Here is a 21,139-nt window from a genome sequence, read left to right as displayed (position 1 = left end):
TGCAGGGAGCACGTCTAAATGCCTATCCTTAAAGGGAAGTCACTATTTTAAGGGAGTCAATATTTTACTCTGGGAGCAGAACCATGAGAATTTCTACCAACAACATTCATCATAACATAAAAACCTCAGGGATAAGGTTCAGGTGCAAAAAGGGGGTGGGGAGAACTTTATATATTAAGTGAATTTCCTTCTGCACCAGATGGCAGATAGGAAGGCTGTGAGCTTCACTGTTCTGAATGTGAACTAAGCCTACCCTTTTGAACTCTGCCACTGTCCCCAGCTCCTTCAGAAGCAAAGGATCAAAAGTAAATAGTATCTTTTTCTGCTGATCACACCACCAAAGCAGTTTTCAGATTCGAGGGTTTATGCATTAGTTTCTTTGAATGCCTTTAAAAGCAACATGATATCTGCCCAGAAGAGAGCAGCATTGATACCCTGGGAAGGACAACCAAGGTATTCTCTCTTGCCAGTGGGCTGGCTCATATTATCAGACAAAATATGGGGATCCAATAATTGTGCTGAAATTTAGGAATTATTTCTATTAATCAATTAATAACCTAAGCATTGCTAATGGGAGTTTTTGTATGTAACAGGCATAAATCTGAGTCAGCCACACAGCTGTATTTGCATTAGCACAACAGAAACTGTTCATAACATTTGAGGCTTTAATAAAAGGACACTATCTTATAGACAAGGCGACCCTTGATGCACAGCAGATGTACCTTAATTAATCACAGAAACAATCTGCTGTTTGCAGGGAACTTTTGATGCCTCCATTTTAAAGGCACTAAAGAGCCTGATGTTGACAGATGAAGTATAACTCTGTTACCTAAAAAAGCCTGTGCCTTCAGGATTTAGAAGAGAAGAGGATATTCTGCTTAACTGAGGCTTCCTTTTCTTCACACCTCTGCCAAGGATTTTCTGTGCGAGCGTGGCCATGTCGCAGGGCAGAGCTGTTTGCTGAGCGTGCCCTGCCTACGCTCCGCCAAGGCAACGCTGGCAGCGCGTCAATCCCGGCTTGGCACGGCCCCGGCCGGCTCTCGGGGCTGGGCTGCAATCCCGCTCCGGTTCTGCCGGTGCCCCGGCCAGCCCCTGGGGCCGCACGGCAACCGGAGCAGCACCACCCTCCCCTCCCGCAGGAGCAGCCCCATGCCCGCTGGAGCACAGAACTCCCTCCTACCCTCCTGCACAAAAAAGGTAATAATTACGTTTTGCTGAACAATCACAAATTTTCACAGCGCTGCAGTGTCAGTTTAACCAAGCACAAACCTCTTTGTTTTCTTTCCCTTGCCATTGGAGCCGAACTACTTTTACATTTCTGTGTGGGTGATCGCCTGAGATCCCGCAGAGGGAAGGTAGCTTTCCTGAAGAGTGTGCTGGAGCAACTGTTGATCTCCCTTGTGAAATCCCATCTGTTGTCTGCACCAACTCTTGCTTGCTGGCTGAACAAGATAATGTTTCCCCAGCAGTAGCTGTAATTTTCCAAGCACTTTGCTGAGTGCAGAGTCAGAACTTTATTCAAAAAAGGACAAGCAGGGATATAATTTTGCTCTCTCCCTTCTGTTTTGCGGTGTGTTATGAATGAAACTACTGACAGTCAGTAAGGCTGAGTCCTTGTGGGCTTCGGCCTTTGTTCAAGACCTCTAAAGATGAAGAACAGTGTGCTAATTTTAGAGGTGGATTCTGGAAACAGGGAAGCCAATTTTTTTAAAATAGAATTTTCTGTATTATTACACGACATGTTTAACAACTTGCCATTTATTATTTAAATAATATCTAAATGAATGTTAGTTTACGGTGGAAACGAATCAGCAGAAGCTGAAGTTGGGAATATTTCAGTGTATTAGAAAAACGTTCTTCACCCAGAGGATGGCTGGACACTGGAACAGGCTGCCCGGGGAAGTGGTCTCAGCACCAAGCCTGACAGTGCTCCAGATGCATTTGGACAATGCTCTCAGGCTCATGGTGCGGCTCTAGGGGTGTCCTCTGCAGGGCCAGGACTTGGGTTTGATGATCCTTGTGGCTCCATTTCAACTCAGAATATTCTGTGATTATGACTGCAATGAATAGCTTGGGAAAATTAAAGAAGATTGTGATGATTTGGGGAAAAAAATTCCCAAACCAACCACGTGAATTTAAATAATAACACAACCACCTTTTCTTCCTGGTTATGGGGAAATTCCTTGGGTTTGAAGAGCTGTACCTGAAACCACTCTCTCCTCGTACTAGTGAGATATTTCCCTCGTGCTAAAACATTTGAATTTATTTTTTTTCCCCTAAGATATGAGCAAACTGTGAAGTGCACAAATATAAGCCCGGATCACCCTCAAACCCGCGTCTCCCAGTCGAGCTGGCCGGGCAGGGAAGGCGGCTCGGCCCCGAGGGCGCGGAGCTGCCCTGCCCTACCCTACCCTCCTTGCCTTCCCCTCCCCGCCCCTGCCCGGCTCTCCCTGCCCGCGGCCGGCCCGGGCACGGGCACGGGGCGGGCCCGGCGGCCGCCCCCGCCCCTCGCAGGGCGGCAGGGAGTTGAACTGAGGAGCCGGAGCTCGGCGCGGGGCCGCGGCCGCGGCGCTGCTCGGCCTGGGGAGCGCCCGCCCGGCCGGGCGCCAGCGGGGCGGCCGATGGCGAGGCGAGAGGACGGGCGGGACTGGGCGTACAGGTAGGGCTGCCGGCAGGGCTGAGCTCGGACCGCGCCGGCCGCGCACGGAGGGCGAGCTGCGCCTCCCCGGGCGCTCGGAGCCGGCCCTGCCGGGGGCTGCGGCCGCGGGAAGCCCCCACGGAGCGGCCCGGGCGCGGCTGGTGGCTGAGGGCACCGAGCGGCCGCCGCAACCTTCCCTGCCCGAGGGCAGCCGGGGAAGGCGGCTTCCCTAAAACCCTGCGTCCTCCCTCTTTGTTTTCCCCTTCTACCTTCGGAATGGAGTGGAGCATGAAATTAATCTGTACTTGCTGCCTGGGCAGTCGCAGTCGTAAATAAGAGATGTGTGTTGATGGACGTGAGGGGGTTTTGTGTGTGTGTGCGTGTGTGTGTGGTTTCATGTTCTGTGTCTTCAGAGAAACCTGTGTCGGGGGTCTCGGTGCTTTTTACACCTGTGGGTTTCGTGTCAGGTTTGAGGAGTACACGAATACTAAGGTATTCTTCTAAACAGCCAACAGTGTAATAACGATTTGGGTTCTGAATATTTAATTGTTCCTCATCTGATTCATGCTTTACTACCTGTGACGCTCCCGTGAGCCAGTTTTCCCAAGGCTGTGCCAGTGCTGCTCCATGGCCAGATTCCTTCGCCATGAATGAAACAGGCAGTGTTTCGGGAAGTTAAATCCTGAAGCCTTATCTGACTGGACAGATACCTCTGCCTGTTTAACTTCTGTAAAGCCCATTAATGTCCTGTACTCAGGTGATAATTTGCAGGTATGAAGCACCCTGGGAAGTTGCCATAAATAGAATTTAGCAAGGTGAGTTGATATATTAGAACAGAATCACCTGTGCAGTTCTGATACTCTGTCATTATTGTGTTGCCTGAAATAATGTGCTGTTACTTTGAACAACTGTAAAAGATAATAAAATAAGCATTTTGATACTCATATGAAGAAGACAGCTCGACACAAGGATTTGTCTTTTTCCATGTTGTATATTATCATGATGACAATTTCAGAAGTTACCTTTTCAAAAATAACCTTTGTAACTTGTGTACTTTCTGTTGACATTTTTCTGCACAGAGCTGTCTGGAAAGAGAATTCAGGCCATATTGGAGCTGTTGTGCTATACTTCATACTTTTCAACTGTTCGCCTGTGTTGTGGAGAGAAATACCTCCCAGACTTTTATGTGGCCATAATTTTGTGTCAGTTTCACACACAATGGGTCCTTTGCTCCAAAAACTCCTTACTTAAAAAAACAGTGAATCTGTGAAACTGACTGAAAGGTTCATGTTTAAGTTAATTTATTTAAACAGCTTTGATATGCTAAATGGAGTGTAACAGTTTGTGTAAAGTAGGCTTTTGCTGGGAGGAGGGAGTCTTGAGCTGCTTTTAGAAATAGCAGCTGGAAGTTATTTAAAGCATACTTGCCTTTTTTTTTTCTTCAGCTGTAGGTATGTAGAAACATTTTTATAGGAATTCTTTTTATTTTGTAGGGTTGATCCATATGGGTTTGAGAGGCCAGAAGACTTTGATTATGCATCCTATGAAGCATTCTTTTCCAGATACCTAGTGGTCCTCACTAGAAGAGCAATAAAATGGTCCAAGCTCCTAAAGGGAAATAACAGTATACAGAAGAGTTTAAAAGGTGAGCTTCATGTCTCTTTATAAATAAAAGGGCATTATGTTAGGATTCAACAGGTTTGTATTTTTAAGTGTTGAATACTATTTCTGTCTTCAAATTAAAACCAGTAGTATAAACAGTTATAATTCATAAGCAAGTTAGAGGGATTTCATTTAAACCTTCCAAAAGCGTAATCCCTCTTCAGCACAGGAATATCTTGTTACATCTGTAACTCAGCTATTGTGGCCACTGGCACTCCAAGATGCCATTTTGCAGCTGTTGGCTGCATTGTACTCTGTGCTCTCTTTAAACAGACATGGGATTATGAAGATCCTGTAGAAGATGCTGTCTTGAACCCCAGGGATCAGGATATTGGGGCTCTCAGTTGCTGCCTCTTTAACAGTTCTTTAGGCTGCTGAGGTTTTCTAGATCTCCTTATCCTCCTTTTGTAAAATGACATGTACCACGCGGCTGAAAAGCTGTGTACTAAGAACTGATGATAGATGCCTTTAGAAGTGAAGAAAGCAAGCTTAATGCAGGAGCTAATGCAACACTGGATGAAATGCTGATGGAAATGTTAATGTCTGCCTCAAAGAGCATGAAAACCTCTACTAATGTTTTATCTTGCAAGAGATACAGGTAGAAATAGATGCAGAGAGTCAGAAGGTGTTAGGGAATTCTGTGAAACTAAAGAATGGAGTTTCCTCCCACTCTCTTTTTGGGTTATGTTTTCATATAAGCATCTAAATTTTCCTTTTGCTGTAAATGGTGCTTATCAGGTTGCTTTCTCTTTGGGTGTCTTTTGGAGTTGGGTTGAGTTCTCTGAAGAATGTTAAGGAAAAATTGGGTAAAATTTAGAGCTGTGCTGCAGGTGCAGCCTTTGGCTGGTGATTCTGGTGGTTTGGGTTTGTGGTTTTTTCCTTGGCACCAGAAATGGGATGATAACTAGTGAGACATTTTAAGTCTAACAGTGTATTTTGTGTACAGATGTCTGTTTTACTGGTGAGAAATTCCAGAAAATGTAGGTTTGAGCTATAACTGCCAGATCATATGCTGCTAACCAGAAAGTATCTACTTCTATTACATTATTTTTTTCTTAGAAATATAAAGATGTTTTTGTTTGGGGTGTCAAGTTTGAATGTAGAGAGAACATCATGCCATTTTAAATTAGTGAGGATTTTGAAATTTTGCAGAATTTTGTCTTCTAGTTGGGGAAGAATACTCTCAGTTTTGATTCATATCCTTCTCTTAATGTGTGAATGGTAACAGTGGCAGCTTTTAGCAATTTCTGTGAGTTCATTTAATTTCTCTTTGTGTTTCCAGTTCTAGCATTTTAGAAACAGTATGTTATGGTGATACTAACTGGGAATGCCTTTGGTCTTATTTTGGAGCCAAAACTTTGACCATATCTCTCAACTTGTCCACCAGGCTTCAGAACCAATGGTCATGTTGCCCCACTGGGCACACAATGGCAGCAGGTTGCTAAAGATCCTAGGCTATGGATTCTCACATATACATGTAATTCCAGGGAGAGTGGGAGGAAAAAGTAATACTGAGAAGATGTCTGAGTGTAGATTCAGAGTTGTTACAAAAAGCTTCCTGCATTAGCCTCATCTGGTACCTCAGAGGAGGAGAGGGAAAGCTTAACCTGTGCAATGACTGATTTTTAAATACTGTCCTTCTCATTTCGATACTAAGATTGAATTCTGTGACATGCACATGGAATTGTGTAAGCAGGTGTGTGCTTTATCCTGCAAGATGATTATGCAGTGATTTCCTTGCAGGCAAATAGCAGATGCTCTGCTGGTTATTCACTGAGTTTCCCTCCTCCAGGACCTGACTTCATTGCTATGAAGCTTTGCTCAGAACTGCTGGCTCTGCCATAAGCTAGAACTGAGAAGAATATTTGATTTGCCACTTCCCTCCCCAAACACAGTAGCTGTGAACCAAACCAATGCTGTGTGTCCTGCTGTGAGTAGGTGTGAGAGGCAGTGTATATGTGGTATCTCAGTAGTTCCACACCCATTTGTCTGCACACAGAGAAGTTCATAATTTCTGCCCAGGCCAACAGGAAGAAGTGATGATTTGTGTTAATTTTCCAGTCTGGAAATGTGGCCTGTTCACATGCTGCTGGGTTTGCCTCATATTCAAGGTGGTTTGTATGTGTATAATTCTGTTCCACTATAAAGAAAAAGAATTAGACTACGTTTTAACAATGGTAATTAAGCAGTGCATTCTGTTGTTCTGTGTTGCAGCCTGCTGGTAGGGTGGGTCATGGGAATTTGGCTGACAGTTCCTTTCACTCATTCTCCAGTCTCTTCCTTTCTATTATTTTTCTGGTATTTTGTTGTGTCCGTCCCCCCCCATCTTCACCTTGTTTCCACTGCACATGAGAGGTTATAATCATTGTTTGTCACTTCCCTTCTTTCTGTCTCTCTCTCCCTCTGCCACTACTGAGATGCTCCAATTTTTTTTCCTCATTTCATTCAACTCTATGGGACTGCTTTCTGCTCTGTTTACAGGTGGGAAACAAACTGTCTCACATAATTGCTTAAACTATTCTAATTCTGACCGAAATCATGCTACACAAAGCAATTTGTCTGTTGGGTGTCCTAGTCAAAAGTGACCAGTAGCAGAAGATACTTTCTGATCTTTGATAAAATACAGTGAAAGGGAAAAAGAAATGTACTAAGTGCTCGTGTTACAACCACTGTTTCTGTTCCAGGGCTTGGTGGAAGAAAATCAGTTTGACTGGAACTTTATTACAGCACTTATGTGCTTTGGTTTTTTCTGTTATGTATTCATGAAATAAAGCTTTCAGTCCCTTGTATGCTGTTTCCAGCTTTTCCACAGAATTCTTCTTGTAAGCACAAGTGTATTTCCTCAACATTCAACTATAATTGTTAGTACCTGAAAAAGTAGATGTGCAGATGCTTCTCAAAAATATTTTTAAGATGAGATAATTTTTGGTTTTAAATGTTTAGGGTTTTTTTCTACATAAACTTGAGTCTATGCTGTAGAGTGAAACAATGTTAGTAGGGAAAAAAGGCAATGCAACATTTCCCTTGAAGCAGAAGTCTCCAAAATTCTCATATTCTACCATCAAACAAGGACAGACAGGTTGAAATTACTTATTTTTACCTCTTGTTACTGTAAGTAGTGTATAGTATTAGAGAAATGTTATTTTCTGCATATTTTTCTCTCGAAAGTTACTTTAGGTGCTTAGCACTTTTAGACTGCTGCCCTATCAGATAGCTGTTTTTTCTTGTAAAAAGGAAACCACAATTCATAAAGTGTGACTCTAAACTTGTGAAACTGGCACTAAGTGTCAGAGGCAATTGAATTATGAAGAGGGGGGGAGAGTTTACCCCCACTAAAAACTGGTGTTTCATATTTTGTTAATGAACAGAGGCCAAAATTTTGCCTAAAGATATTTCTTACCTGTGTATGGTCTAGAATTTAGACCACCTACTATGTCCTGGGAGTGATTCTGTGTGCAGGGCTTGGGAGTATTCAATAGTGCTGCTTCTGAGATCAAGCCCTTGGTTAGTAACTGGTATTGCATGTATGGGTGGAGATCCGTGTGCAATCTGACTTCATCTGGGAAAGTTTTCAGATGTTACAGTGGGAGAGTATTCTGCAGTGTGAACTGCTCTTGTGGGCTTCTTAGTTCCCAAGGATAATGTGATAGAGAGCTTATATATACATATTTGTATAAACACAACTCTATTTATAGAATATGATATATCTATGTCTACCTACACATATAAATGATATCTATTAAACTGCAGCTGTCCTCCTTTTCAGAACTATTTTGCTGCTTCTGAATGCCACTTTGCAGATCCTAGCAGGTATTATAATGGTGTAAGGGAAAAAAAGCCCACTGTGAAGGGCTTTGCATTCCTCAGGGAGTGAGGGAGCTAGGTCACTAGTCACTTGGGGTGGTACAAGCCCCTGGCTGTCTGCTGCCACGAGAATGATGACACTGAGGAATAATGAGTGTGTGCTGTGCTGCAGGCTGCTTTCCCCTTGTGCCACTGTCAAGGGCTTGTCCATGTGTATTGTTGGATATCAATGTTGGCTATGCTTCCAGAAGTTACAGTTGTTCCAGAAAAAAATGCCACTGGGATTATGTGCTAAAATGCTATAGCCCAGTATTTCAGGCAGTAAGTTTGTTTCTAGGCTCATCTGAATGTCTCTTGTTAACCTAAATGGAACTAGTTCTTTATAGTCATTCCTGTATTTGCTATGTTGATTTTTAGGATTCCTTGAGCATTACAGTTCAAAATCTTGTAAAAGAGATGAAGTGGGGATTATTAAACCACCATGGAAACAAGTGAATTATTTCCAGCCTAAAAGAAGGTTGTAGTTAAGGTAACTCTACAGCTAGAACTGTAGAGTCTGTAACACGTAATATAAATCCTCATTGAAAAGCTAAACAAAAACTGTACCCTGCAGACCAGGCATTTATTACCAATATGTTTCTTTGAGAGAAACCACCAGATTTTAGGTGGGTGAAATGCTCATTATATGTGCATCTTTATGTTGGTGACACGGGGGAAGCAGCTTTGGGTCCTAAAGGATAGGCAGGTGTAATTAGTTGGAATGTATTTGGAAGGTGTTTGGCTGAGTTGTACAACCTTGCTTCACTCTGCTGTTTTTAAGGCCTTTAATTTAGGCAGCATTTATTACAGAACTGTGTGATTCAATAAAACCTGGCTAGGTAGTGATATTGTGTGTGATAATGTGTGGGTGGAATAAAAATCCCCACTTGGATTTAGAGAGGAGAAGTTGATGCTTTTATTGATACAACATGATTCATTTAGTACAAAATGTCTGTTTCATTTGTTATTTTCTTCTCTGCGAAAAAAGGAGAAGAATCTCAAACATTCAGCTGTCATTTTGGGTCAGAAAAGGTAAAGCTGATTTAGGATTATGTACCCATAAGCAGCATTGACTCCTTATTAATGTTTTTCATACCATTCCCAGGAGGAGGCTGCTTTCGTTGCCATTAGCCTGATGCTTCTTCCTGTAATTTTGCATCATAGTTATTTACACTGAATCATCTGCTTTAAAAAAAACCCTGAAGCACACCCTTATGATGAAAATGATGCAGGAGATAAGAGCTACTTTAGATTTGAAAAGACTTCCACAGTTATTCTAGGAAAAAGTCAGCTGCTGCTCACTCACATCACTCCAGTTTTTCCAGGGCTCATTTAGACCGGAGGCACATATTCCAAATCCTCAGTTTCTGCAGTACTTCGGTGGTCAGATGCTGAGGTGAAGCCTTAGGGTTATGGTAACATGGCCATTGATGTTACAGCTAAATGGGCAGAGCCATGGTTTCAGAGGCCACTGGTGAAGTAGGAAAAGTCAAGTCAGTGCTTGTCTGAATGAAAAGGGACAAAGATCAAGGGGGAAGCTTTGCTATTTGTATCTCCATCTGGAAAAGCAGAAGAAGAGGAAAAGATTCAAAATTCACGCAAGGGAAGAGAGGAGGGGAGGAAAACCTGAGTCTGAAGATCTGGGGGGAGAGTCTGAGTGACAAGAACTTAGGAGTGAATCTAAAATATACTATGCAGCTGAGAAGTAAATGCTAAATATCCTTAAATGGTAGCATAGGAGAGAAAATATAATAATATCCAGTCAAGAGTTTTCCTCTGACTTCTTAAATTCAGGCTGTTCATTTAAAAAAACAATTATACAGTTGGATATTTTTTTATTTCTTTAAAAATGAACAAACAAAACCAAACTTCTTGTCTTGCAGTGAAGAGGTATATCAGGAAAGGCATCCCCAATGAACACCGTGCATTGGTCTGGATGATTGTGAGTGGGGCCCAAACCAACATGGAACAAAACCCTGGGTATTACCACAGACTGCTTGAAGGAGAGAAGAATGCCAAGCTGCTTGAAGCAATCAAAACAGGTTATTCTCTTGATAATGCTGTTTATCTGTATTTATCCATCCTATGGCCTTAAGTGTTGGAGATCAAGTTGTGTCATGGAAAACTTAATGTTTCTGTAGTAGTGGTTTAAGTGCTGAATTAACACTTACATTAGATTAGCCATAAGCTCTTTAACAGAACAGATCTTTCCAGGTTCACCATGTGGTTAAAAGCATTAAGGAATGCTTTTAAGGGAGATTAGGAATTATTTGAGAAGAAATAAACTAGAAAACATTGCAGTGTCATCTAAGTGATTTAAGAGTTGTAACTTTGAGCCATGACATCTGCCTTTGAGTCTGTTTCTCCTTAATTCTGTCCCATAGGACACTGGAGCAGGGATGGTTGAAGGTGTGGCACAGAGGCCCATATGAGGCAGGTGAAGTATGCTAGGATTTCAGGTTGAGTAAGAAGACAGCTAAGACAAAGCTGCTGATAGATTTATATGAATTATAAATGGTGCAAAGAGGGTGAATAAGGAGCAATTGTTACTTGGTTTTTGTAAAATAAGAACCAAGGACACTGAATGAAATTTGTTGTGCTGCAGGTTTAGAAGAGTTGTGGCACTTGTTACTGTGCTGTGGAGGCTAGAAGTATGAACTGGTTTGAAAAGGAATTTGATAAACTGAGAGGTGGGGGAATCCACTTGATGCATGACATAGTAAACACTAAATGAAAATCCCTGGGAGAAATGTAGAAGGTGAAACACCCCTCCTCTACTAATCTGTTTTCATGTATGCTTTCTGTGAACATTGATCAATGGCCAGTACTGATGGCAGGGTATAAGGGCACCCAGACCTTAGGCTGGCCCACTGGGAGGAAAAAGCCAGTAGGTGAGGACAAACAAGTAGGAGTTTGATGTAAGTGATACTTGTCCTGAAACCTGCTACAGCAGAGCCTTTGTGGCCAAGCTGATATTGCCTGAATTGTCCAATTAAAAAGTCAAGAGGTTGGGCTCTGCTCCAGAACAATGCTGAAGTTGTTTGGTTAGAAAGGCAGGTTGTCTTCCTCTTGCAAAAACCCAGGTACTTTAAGTTTGGGTCTTGTGGATTTTTTTTCAAGTTGGATAAGCATCCAAAACCTTGTGGTTTGTGCAGAGTTTCTTCTCTGCCTTTCCCCGCAACAGCAGTACTTTGGGCTTTTGGGACTACACGCCTTAGTAAGGTATTTTGGAGCATAAATTTCATGTTCCTGTGAATATGGAGACTAGCCAGAAATCTGCAGGCTTATATCCTGCTCAGAACTAGAAACAGTAGAGCTCTTACTATGAATAAAGAGGGAGCTAGTAAGATGACTTTCTAAAGCCCACCTTGGTAAGGGTCTGGAGAAGCATCAAACTATTCAATTGGGGTAAAAGTGCTGCAAGAGAGAGTTGAGAACAACTTTTCTCCAGTACTAGACAACGACAGGAAGGGTCTTTAACAGGTGGCTTTCCCCACAGGTTAAAATGAAATAAAAATATTTTTGTGGGGGAGGAAAAATACTGGGAGAGGATAAAGATCTGTTTGTGAACTGTGGAGGAAATAAAGTTTCGGAAGAGCTACTGCATTGATTGGAAAACTGCAGAAGAAAAAATTAATGTGGAGCAAGTGAAGGAAAAGATAAAGAAAAATGGCCTGGAAGATTTTATTGGAGGGGAAAAAATATAATAAAGACCTCAGGCCCTCTCCTTCAGAAAGGAAGAACCAATGTGGACATAGGAGGGATGAAAGGAACAAAGTACTTAAGGTGAATGTGAACTTTGTGGTTAGTGTGTTTAATGAACTTATACTCCTGTTGACTGTGCACATTTTATAGTGGGCTTTGACTGAGGACTCTTCCAGTGTGAATTGTTGCCTGACTTTGATTTTCTTTCTTCAAGTGTTGTTCTCCCATTACTGTAGGTGCTTTTAATAATAAAGCAAGGTAAGATGTGGCATTGTACTGCTGTTTGCTTTCATATTTGCAGTTTCCAGGATTTTCAGGCAACAGTGTGGTATTTATTCCCATAGCTGTGAAATTACAGCCCAGCACAGTGCTGGGGTTTATAAACAAGAGAACAGCAATCACACTTTTTCTTTTTTCCTGGGGGAGGGGCAGGTGGACAAAGCCAACCAAAGACTTTATTTCAAATTCAGTTTAAAAATGTATAAGAGCCAATGTGTCCTCTCTCTTCCCCATACCCAGAAGCTGCAAACAATTTTAATGTATGTTTGAAACTAGTTTTCATATGGGAAAGTCTTTGATGTGGTATAATCAAGTTAAAAAGGGCAGGTAGGCTGTGTGAAGAAATGGTCTAATCTTTTACTAATCAGATTTTTCTTTATAGCAACGGAAGTCTTTCAGCTAATTAAATCTGTAATCTGTTCTTTCACCAGTTTTGCCCTTTAACTTCCTGATTCTGATCTGATGAGCTTTGTTGCTACTTTGTTTTATATGGTAATTGCTCTTTGAACATTTTTGTTTATTAAGAAAAATGTAGGAGTTACTCTAACCATTAAGAAAGAGCTAAAAGAATGCAGGTGTCTAAATTTTAATGTCTTAGTTTATGTACACATTTAGAAGGGCATGCATTCCAGCAACACTTTGTTTTACATGCCCTATTCTATGAAAACTTAGTGGGACAAATGATGTTGTAAGATAGACGTGGCTGTCCTTCCAATGGAGAGGCGACATGCTGGGTGCAGAAAGACTGGATTGTAAGCTGCAGCTTCCTTGGGGGAAGCTTCCTTTAGGCTGGGCTGTTCTGAATTTTAGCTCTTGTATCTCATCCTTTCTCTCCACTGAAAAACATGCTATTGGACAGAAGTGTGTCTGTGTCTGCAAGTGCTCAGGCATGTACATATGCAGCTAATCTGTGTTTCCATTCTTTCATTTAATGAGGAGGAATTGTAGGTGCTGTGAAGCCTACAATGTTATACTTACCAGTCAGTCCCAGAGTTTGAGCTGTGCTGACAGTATTTCAAACAATGGTCATTGCCATTTCACTGGAGACAGGGAATATTTTACTATCAAAGCACTAAGAAGCTTTCTCTGAAGCATCTCTGAAATTGTGAGTGGAAGTTGGGAATTTTCAGGTGAGTTTAAAGCATTTAGCCATGCAAGATGAAGGGGAAGAGCCTTGTCAGCTCTTGTGGCTCTCTGTTAGAGGAGCCCCGACAGGTTGTATCCAAACAGCTGCCTTGTGGTCTTTGGTCTACTAGAACAGCTGAAGGAAGAACTGGAGGAGTAAAGTGTGTAGTGACACTTCCTCAGAATGTTTTCCCTAGTCTCCAGTTGTCTGCTGTTTTGAGAGTTGCCAAGACATGCTGCATGTTTGTACCTAATAATGCTGGATGGGAAAAAATTTTAAAAATTGCACATAATTTTGCAGATTTGTGCAGTCTCAATGCTGTTAATCATCTCCCTCTAAACTAAGTAGCTTTTATCCACCTGGGTTCATGCTATATAAGGTAGCCATTTTGTATCTGTGGTTTTCCTTTTTGCCATTATTTCTGTAATTTCTCTAATTCTGGTATTATCTTTTGGAGATGAAGGGGCTGGAATTTATGCATGTGCTTCTCAGATTTATACAGTGGTAAATTTCTTCTTTTGTAGGAAATCCTAACCCCGTTGGCTTTCTTGATTGCTAAAAGCTCTTGAACTGTTGCTTGGTAGTGGGGTTGTGAGGGTCAGCTTTTCTGACTTTAGTTAATGAAAAACTTGGCCTTAACTTAAAACAAACAAACTCCCCAAGCCTCCAAAACAATTTATAGTTCCAGGTATGGCAGGAAAAAGCTTGTGGATGACTGCTGAACACCCAGTTATAACAAATATAAAACACCCTTTAAGTATACTGTTTTTACAAGGTGCAGTTTATGGCCTAACCTCATTATTTGCAATGAAGTTTTTGAGTGCTTGTAGTTGACAATTGAATTTTTGCTCTGCTCTCTACTACGTAAAAAAAAGAAAAGATCACCTGCCTGGAAGCTCTTCAGAGCAGATGTGCATTGCAGATGTAGCAGTGGCAAAAAATGAACTTAAGTGGAGTAGGATATGTTAGTTATAAAAATACTTGTGTAATTTACTGACCACCTGTGTCTTGGAGTGGGAAGTACCCAGGATATGAAAGTAAAGGTGCCATGGTTTAGGAAATGAATTCTTCAATTTAGCACTCCCACTAAAAGCATGTGCCAGTTCCTCCCCCCGCCTCCAGCTGGAGGGACAAAATGCAAAGATCATGGGCTGGGATAAGAACAATTTACTGGAAACAGCAATGAGATAAGAAAATGAACAGTAACAGCAACAATATTAATAACAAAAGGTATATAAAACAATTCACACAGAAAGAAAACAAAGGATAATAGACAATGCCAGGTGGCTCTCTCTGCAACTTTCTCAACTGGATGGAACCCCTTCTCCCTGGAAGACAGTCCCTTTGCCAGGCCCCTGGCGTTGTTCAGGTGGCATAGAACAACCTCCAGGCCCTGTAGCCCTCCCAGCTACTGCAGAAATTGACTCTCTCCTGGCTGGGATCAGGACAAAAAGGAAGGATGAGATAGCAGTGTGAAGGTTGTCTTGTAGATAACAAGTACCCTAAGTAGGAAAAGCACGAGACTGTTTCTAAAAGCATTGTTTTTCTGGACTGTGCTTTCAAATCTCTCTGCTCCAGAAATAGCATCAATGACTGTGGTTCTTGGTACCAAAATAGACATCTGTTTTATAAACTGAGGCTAATGTATTCTGCCTGTTTGTGTTACTGAATGAGGTTGAAATACTGCAGACTCATGAGAGGGAAGAAAGGATCCAGTGGTCTTCTCATGGTTGCTGCACAGAGATAAATCGCAGGAAAGCTGGTGGTTGTTTTTGTTTTATAGCAGCATAAAACGGCCAGCTCAGAGAGCAGAAAGATTGTAAACAAAATTGCTATTGGGATTTAATCTGAATTTACAACAAAAGAGTTGCTCATCTTTTCATTGTTACCTCCTTCCTGGTTCTGTGCTCCCATACCTAGTTTACTTATAAGCAGCAGATCTGCACATGAAAAGATAGCCATAATTTTGGGATTTATGTAGCAGTGTAAGATTCTAATGTTCATTTTGCTGGTTGAAAAGAACCCAGATTTTTTTTTTCCTAAAACTGTACTAGTTTGAGGTTGTGTTCCTTTGGACAGTAATGTCTATTAAGAGCAAAGTAAATTAATGGACAGTAGGTCAGAGGGTAGGCTGTGCAGAGCATGAGAAGGAGGTGTTTGTATGTCTCCTCTGGAACAGATGGATTAAAGTGGATCTAAGTGGTGAAGCCAAAAGAACAGTCCTTGCCTGCTCCTTGCATTTGCCTCAAGTCATCTCTGACCCTCATCTTGCACCATGGTAAAACATTGGCCTGTGTGTGCCTGTGGAAGGCTGAGTTCCTCATCTTGAGTCAGAGGAGCCTCAGAACTGGAGGGGGAGGAGGGAGATCATGCAAATGGAGCAGAAAGGGCAGGATGGAGAGGGAATGGGATCCTCTGCTCTTGTGCTCAAAGGAATAATCTGGCACACAAAGTCCTGTAAGACCATGCTCCATATCTTCTATTAAGGGTAAAGCTTTTTAGCTCTTGTATCTTGTTTTTTCTCTCCATCCCCTTACCCTAAACTAAAATATTTTTACTAAATATAGTTTTAAATCCTTCATAAAACTAGGGAAGGCTTCTCCCAGTCCTTGTGGAAAAAACATGCTCTGCAATCAGAAAACAAGTTGCAGCTGATTCTCTCAATTGCAGGCTGTGAAATTACAGATGAGTTCAGTTTGAGTAGTCCCTGCTTTGTATGTGATGCACTTTTCTTACTCTCCCCTCACCCTTTCTCTGCATACCTGGGGAGAAGAGCCATGGCTAAAATTCAGCATTAATCTTTTCTGTAACATTCCACATCTGCTTTAATAAAGAATAAATTCTGATTATGCAAATACTATTCTGCATAGTCTTCCTACCTAGAAGAAACAAAAGAAATTTATTTATCCTGCAACAATCTGTTGTTCAGGTCCTCTCAAAAATTGTCTTTTTCTTCGTGTTTTTCTTCTCATACACATGAAAGGTGAAGTGAAATATTTTCCTGCAAATGATTTGTTCCCTTTAAAAGGAAGAAATAGCAATTAGTGTGATAACTTTGTCATGTGTGTGACTTCCACTACACTAATCATGATTTTGGGGAGCTTTCTTCCTTTCCTTTGGTTGCCTATAGCTGAACTTTGTGTCAAAGCTGTAACAGACTTCTTCCTTTATGCCGGAAAAGGCTGATAAAAAGTGATAATTCTTAGGACATGAAGATCTGTACAGAAGTGCTGTTACTGAAGTTTGTTTTTAACTTTAACCCACTTTGTTGTTAAATATAACCCAAACAACTACTCATATTTTATTAATAACTCTTGAGTTTTGAAAATCTGCACAGCTACTTTTAGACGGTTAAGTTGGAGAGAAAAATTCTATTTAAAGATCAAATGCACAGCTCTGTGCCAGTGACCTTGGGTTTTCTCTTTATGGAGTGAAGCAGGCCAAAAATTACCTCTCTCTGGTTTTTTCCAACAACTAAGGGCTGTTTTGGGGTGACTAGCTCAAATTTGCATGTCTAGTTTTTAGACCTTTATAAGGAGAGATGAATCCTACTATTAATATTTGGTCTGAAAGAAGTTAATGGTTGGAAATATCAGTAATAATTACATACTCCTTACTTGATTAAGCTGGGCCTGAAGCATGTGGGAATGTGCTCTGCTGCTTGGTTATCAGAAACCACTCCCATTCTTGATGATCTTGCACCTGTGAAGACACAACTCTTCTCATGATCACATAATGGAGAAAGTTAAATTTTAAAAAGGGATTTTTAAGTGGAAGTTGGCAGTTGTGGGAACAGGCCTGGGGTTTTTTGGCTGCTGCTGTTTAGTAGAAGTTCACTGAGTAAGTCAATTGAAAGTTCATCTGATTTGTTAGGAGAATGTGCTTTCCTAGAGGCAAACTCATGTCATGCCACTTGACTTGAAGTTTGGCATGTCTTGTCAGTCTAAATACCTGATTTGCTTTCATTTAAGCCTTTGCAGACATAGAGGGAGTTCAGTCTGCAGGAGAATTTCTTTAGGTCTGCTTGAAATTGGTTTCTGTACACTAATAGGATTATTCTTTCTAGGAATAGATTACCCTTGAATGCAAGTGCCCTTTTAGCCAAAATGGAGGTAAAGCTGTTTCTTAACATTAATCCACCAAAACACCAGTTCAATGAACTATAGTGAAGCTTCAGTTGTACTTTAGAAGACCTATAAAAGTTTTTTTTGGAAACTGACAAGGAGCAGCTCTTAATTTTGGTCTTTTTCCCTTTTGTTTAGACATGAACAGAACATTTCCAGATAATGTAAAATTCCGCAAAACCGCTGATCCGTGTTTGCAACACGCACTCTACAACGTGTTGGTAGCATATGGGCATCACAATAAAGCAGTAGGATATTGTCAGGTGGGTAATCACTGTTCTGTAAACTCTGCTGCATTTCACCAGAGCTGACTGCTCTTGTCCATTTGAATGTGTGTTTTTAGAAGCATACTCACAAACTATTTCTGTTTATTAACTGGCCCTGAGAGGTTTTTGGTGGGGGGGGCAGGATATGAATAGGGTATGAATTCAGGCAAATTCAGATATCCTTCTGAATTTCTTGTAGCCAGCTTGATAATTTGGTTCCATTTGTTAGCTGCAACATAAATAGTTGCTTTGGAGAGCAAGAGGGAGTGAGCTTGCCTTTGCCTCGTCCTGCCAGCTTTTCCCACACAGTCCTTGGTATCTACAGGGCATCATGAGATGTCAGTTTCCTGTGTTTTCACTGGCACATTTTTCAAAGTACAGAAAGACCAGCATTAATGTGGTATCCTGTGCTTGGGGGCTGGTAGCATTATTTAGTGCCATCTCCCAGTATAGGTAACACAAGTAGGAAGAAAGTTTCTTTGAAAATCAACCTGATATTGCTTTGATGGCAGCTCAAGAAATCTTCTGTTGTCACTGTAAAGTTTCCTGTGGGACACAAAGAACATAAGACACATAAGAACATAACACAAACATGCAGCATAAGTTGATTCATGATAGTCTGACAGTCAAGAAAAAAAAGTGTCTGTCTTTAAGGATCTTACAGAAGCAGGCACTGTTATCAGCAAAATGTGCTTTCAGTTCACTTATTAAGTTCTCTCCTGTCTCCCTCGGTTCCTGAGCAAGAATGTGTGTGCTAACACATAGCTCATTTTAGCTGAGAAAGTTATGTAGTAAATACAACTACTCCAAAGTTGAAAGAATATGAGCAGTATTTTTTAAATCTTGAGAGAAGACTTAGAGGGACTTAAATGTGCATTGAGGTCTCTGAAAAAAAATTTTTTTTCTTGTGTACCCCAACTAGTTTTGGTACAGAAATTTACTTCCATTCTTAAGAGGAATGATTTATATTATTTTCAGTAATACCTGTTTATCAAAACATAACTTTAATATGTTGATAATAACAGAAGGGGTAGAAGTATGAATACTCCATTTTGCAAGTGTCAGGTTTCTATATAGAGGTGGCTAAACACAACACATAACTTCTAAACCATAGTAGCTTCTACATGTCCAATTGTTAATAAAATATTTTGGTACCTGTACTGTTTAATGGGCTAATGAAAGAAGAACACTTAAAAGACTCTTGTGTGGATTCTTTGCACATCTGGTCTCCTCGCAGGATCAGTGCTGTTATATGTATCTGTGGAGGACTGGAGGTATTATGGAAGAAAATGATTTGTACACAGCCTTTGTGTGAGTTAAGCAGCAAAAGCTTCTAAAAGCTGCTGGAACTGCAACATTTTACTTTACGTGTTTAGGTCAGACATTCTCCTCCTGCAGCCTCACTATCTACCTGCAGGTTTGTTGTGTTTGTAGTGCTCATCTAATACAGATGTGTTTGAGTTCTGATCAAAGCAACAGCCACTTTCTGTTGCATTGGGCTTTAGAATAAAAAAAAAAGGCAAAATTGAAAGTATAGACTGCTAAGCCTTTTCTTTTAATTTTCCTCTCCTTGATCTTTGTTAATAATTCTTGTGTGCAGCTTCAGCAGGTTACTCAACCAGTGGCCTTCATTATCAGAATTGATTGAATATGCAGACTTTGTAGAACTGTAGTAATTTAGCCCTTAATCAAAAGAAGTAAGCTAGAAACTCTTAAGATAAGTGCATGCATCTCAAAACCTTTCTATTTCAGGGCATGAACTTCATTGCTGGATACCTGATTCTTATTACAAAGAATGAAGAGGAGTCTTTTTGGTTACTAGATGCTCTTATTGGAAGAATATTGCCTGGTATGTTAAAAGTATAGTTTTATTCATATATTGGAGCTTGGCTTTTATCTTTGTATTCTTCTCCAGCTGTAGACAGTAACTGCATCTGGTCTGTTCAGTAGCTCTGAGTTCCCTTGCCTGGTCTCTGGGTTTGCAGGAGGTGTTTATGCAATCAATTTTGACCCATGTATAAGCTGAACCTCACTGCACATGTGAGGTACTTTAAAACCAGAAACAGATCAGGTTTTACAGCTGTATTTTTACTCCTGTGAAATGCATTTGGGAATGTTTTTTCTTGGGATTTAATTATAGAGGGAGAATGGTTTTATTGTGAATTCCTATGAGCATTGCAGAGTCTGACTACAGATACACCTTTAATGTAGGTGGAAGGTCTCATTGGAAGATCAGTAGAAAATGGAGGACTGATTCCTTATTGGCCTAGTTTTGCTTTTGCACAGATTTTTATCTCAATTAAAAGGTGGAGGTGGAATTCAGTATGACGCTGTCTACTAGGTACTGGTCAAGGTTGATTGAAACTTTCACTTTTTCTTCTGTCTGCTCATGTTTAAGATTAAACAACAAAAAAAAATTATTTCCCTATTAAATAGAAAGTAAAGACCTTGAGAAATAAACAAGAACGACTGAAAGATTCTCTTCATGCTTTTGAATGACTGTAAGAAATTATTTTACATTGAATACACCCTGTAGGAACTTGGATTTTCCTTGTGGGGAACCAGTGGTTGGACTTTGTTTCCAGACTGAAAGAGTAGAGACAGGCAGGGAATGCTATGAGTTGTTCAGTCAGTCTGCAAATATTTAACATTATGCAGCCTTGAAGTTTACTTTCAAGCTGTAAAAATAGTCTAAAGAAATCAACTGCCTGTTGCTTTTGTTCAGCTTTGAGAGCTCCAAGCTGTGCAAACAGGTAGGAGACAGGGCTGCTGTCTGCCCTGGGACCTGCCCCTGCCTTGCATGGGTATTTGTCTGCTTTGACATCCCTGTGTCAGGGACAAGGCATTCGGTAAAAGGCAGCTTTATTGTGAAGTGATGTGTGGAAACTCTTGCTGTTAATCCTTTCAATAGTCTTACATGCTTTTTTTGAGGCAAAGGAGGTAGAGTCAGAATTTTGTTTGTTGTTTCTGGCAGGGAACCTAATTCACTCTATCAGAAAACCTTCATTTTTATATATCCTTCTAGACTTTACTGATGCTTGTGGCAAAAGTTGTTCTTATTTTTCCCTCCTAGCTGTTGACTTTATCTTAGGCAGGTAGCATTGGTGGTGAGAAGGAACTCATAACATGAAATGCAATTACTGTGTGTAAAGTAGGTGTATATTTACTGCAGTTATAGGTGTATTTTTACTTTTCTGTAACAAGATTGTTGTTACTGACTTTAGCCTGTGTCCAACTAGGCAATATGAATCTTCTATACAGTATGAATATTTTTATTGACTAATACAAGGATGTATTGACAGAAAATTTGTTGCTGATGCTCTTTTTCCCTGCCCCAGAATTAAAAATATATTTTTATCCCTTCTATTCCCACCACTCTCCAATATAGTTTCAGTTGTATATTTAGGAAAGTCAAAGCATGACAGATGAAATAATTGGGATAATTTCAATGAAATACTGTGTGTGCATATGTGAGAGAATCAGGCAGACCATATTC

General features: G+C 40.8%; 1 protein-coding gene across 3 annotated transcripts in view; it reads left to right on the top strand.

Annotated features, from left to right (window-relative positions):
* The first annotated feature begins 914 nt into the window (after positions 1-914).
* GRTP1 (growth hormone regulated TBC protein 1) overlaps positions 915-21,139 on the top strand; it is a 35,883-nt gene continuing 15,658 nt past the window's right edge. Inside the window, exons 1-5 of one of the 3 annotated variants that reach the window (XM_064709589.1) lie at positions 915-1,197; positions 4,132-4,283; positions 10,027-10,185; positions 17,516-17,640; positions 19,396-19,492. In XM_064709589.1, coding sequence (XP_064565659.1) covers positions 10,080-10,185; positions 17,516-17,640; positions 19,396-19,492 — 328 coding nt within the window. In that variant the 5' untranslated portion in view covers positions 915-1,197; positions 4,132-4,283; positions 10,027-10,079. Of the gene's footprint in view, positions 1,198-2,526; positions 2,660-3,433; positions 3,454-4,131; positions 4,284-10,026; positions 10,186-17,515; positions 17,641-19,395; positions 19,493-21,139 lie in introns of those variants that run through there. The other 2 variants (XM_064709580.1, XM_064709598.1) reach the window with 2 other exon arrangements.

The sequence above is a fragment of the Zonotrichia leucophrys genome, chromosome 1, assembly GCF_028769735.1.
Source record: "Zonotrichia leucophrys gambelii isolate GWCS_2022_RI chromosome 1, RI_Zleu_2.0, whole genome shotgun sequence".
Classification (NCBI taxonomy): Eukaryota; Metazoa; Chordata; class Aves; order Passeriformes; family Passerellidae; genus Zonotrichia; species Zonotrichia leucophrys.
This window is presented reverse-complemented; position numbering and strand designations above follow the sequence as displayed.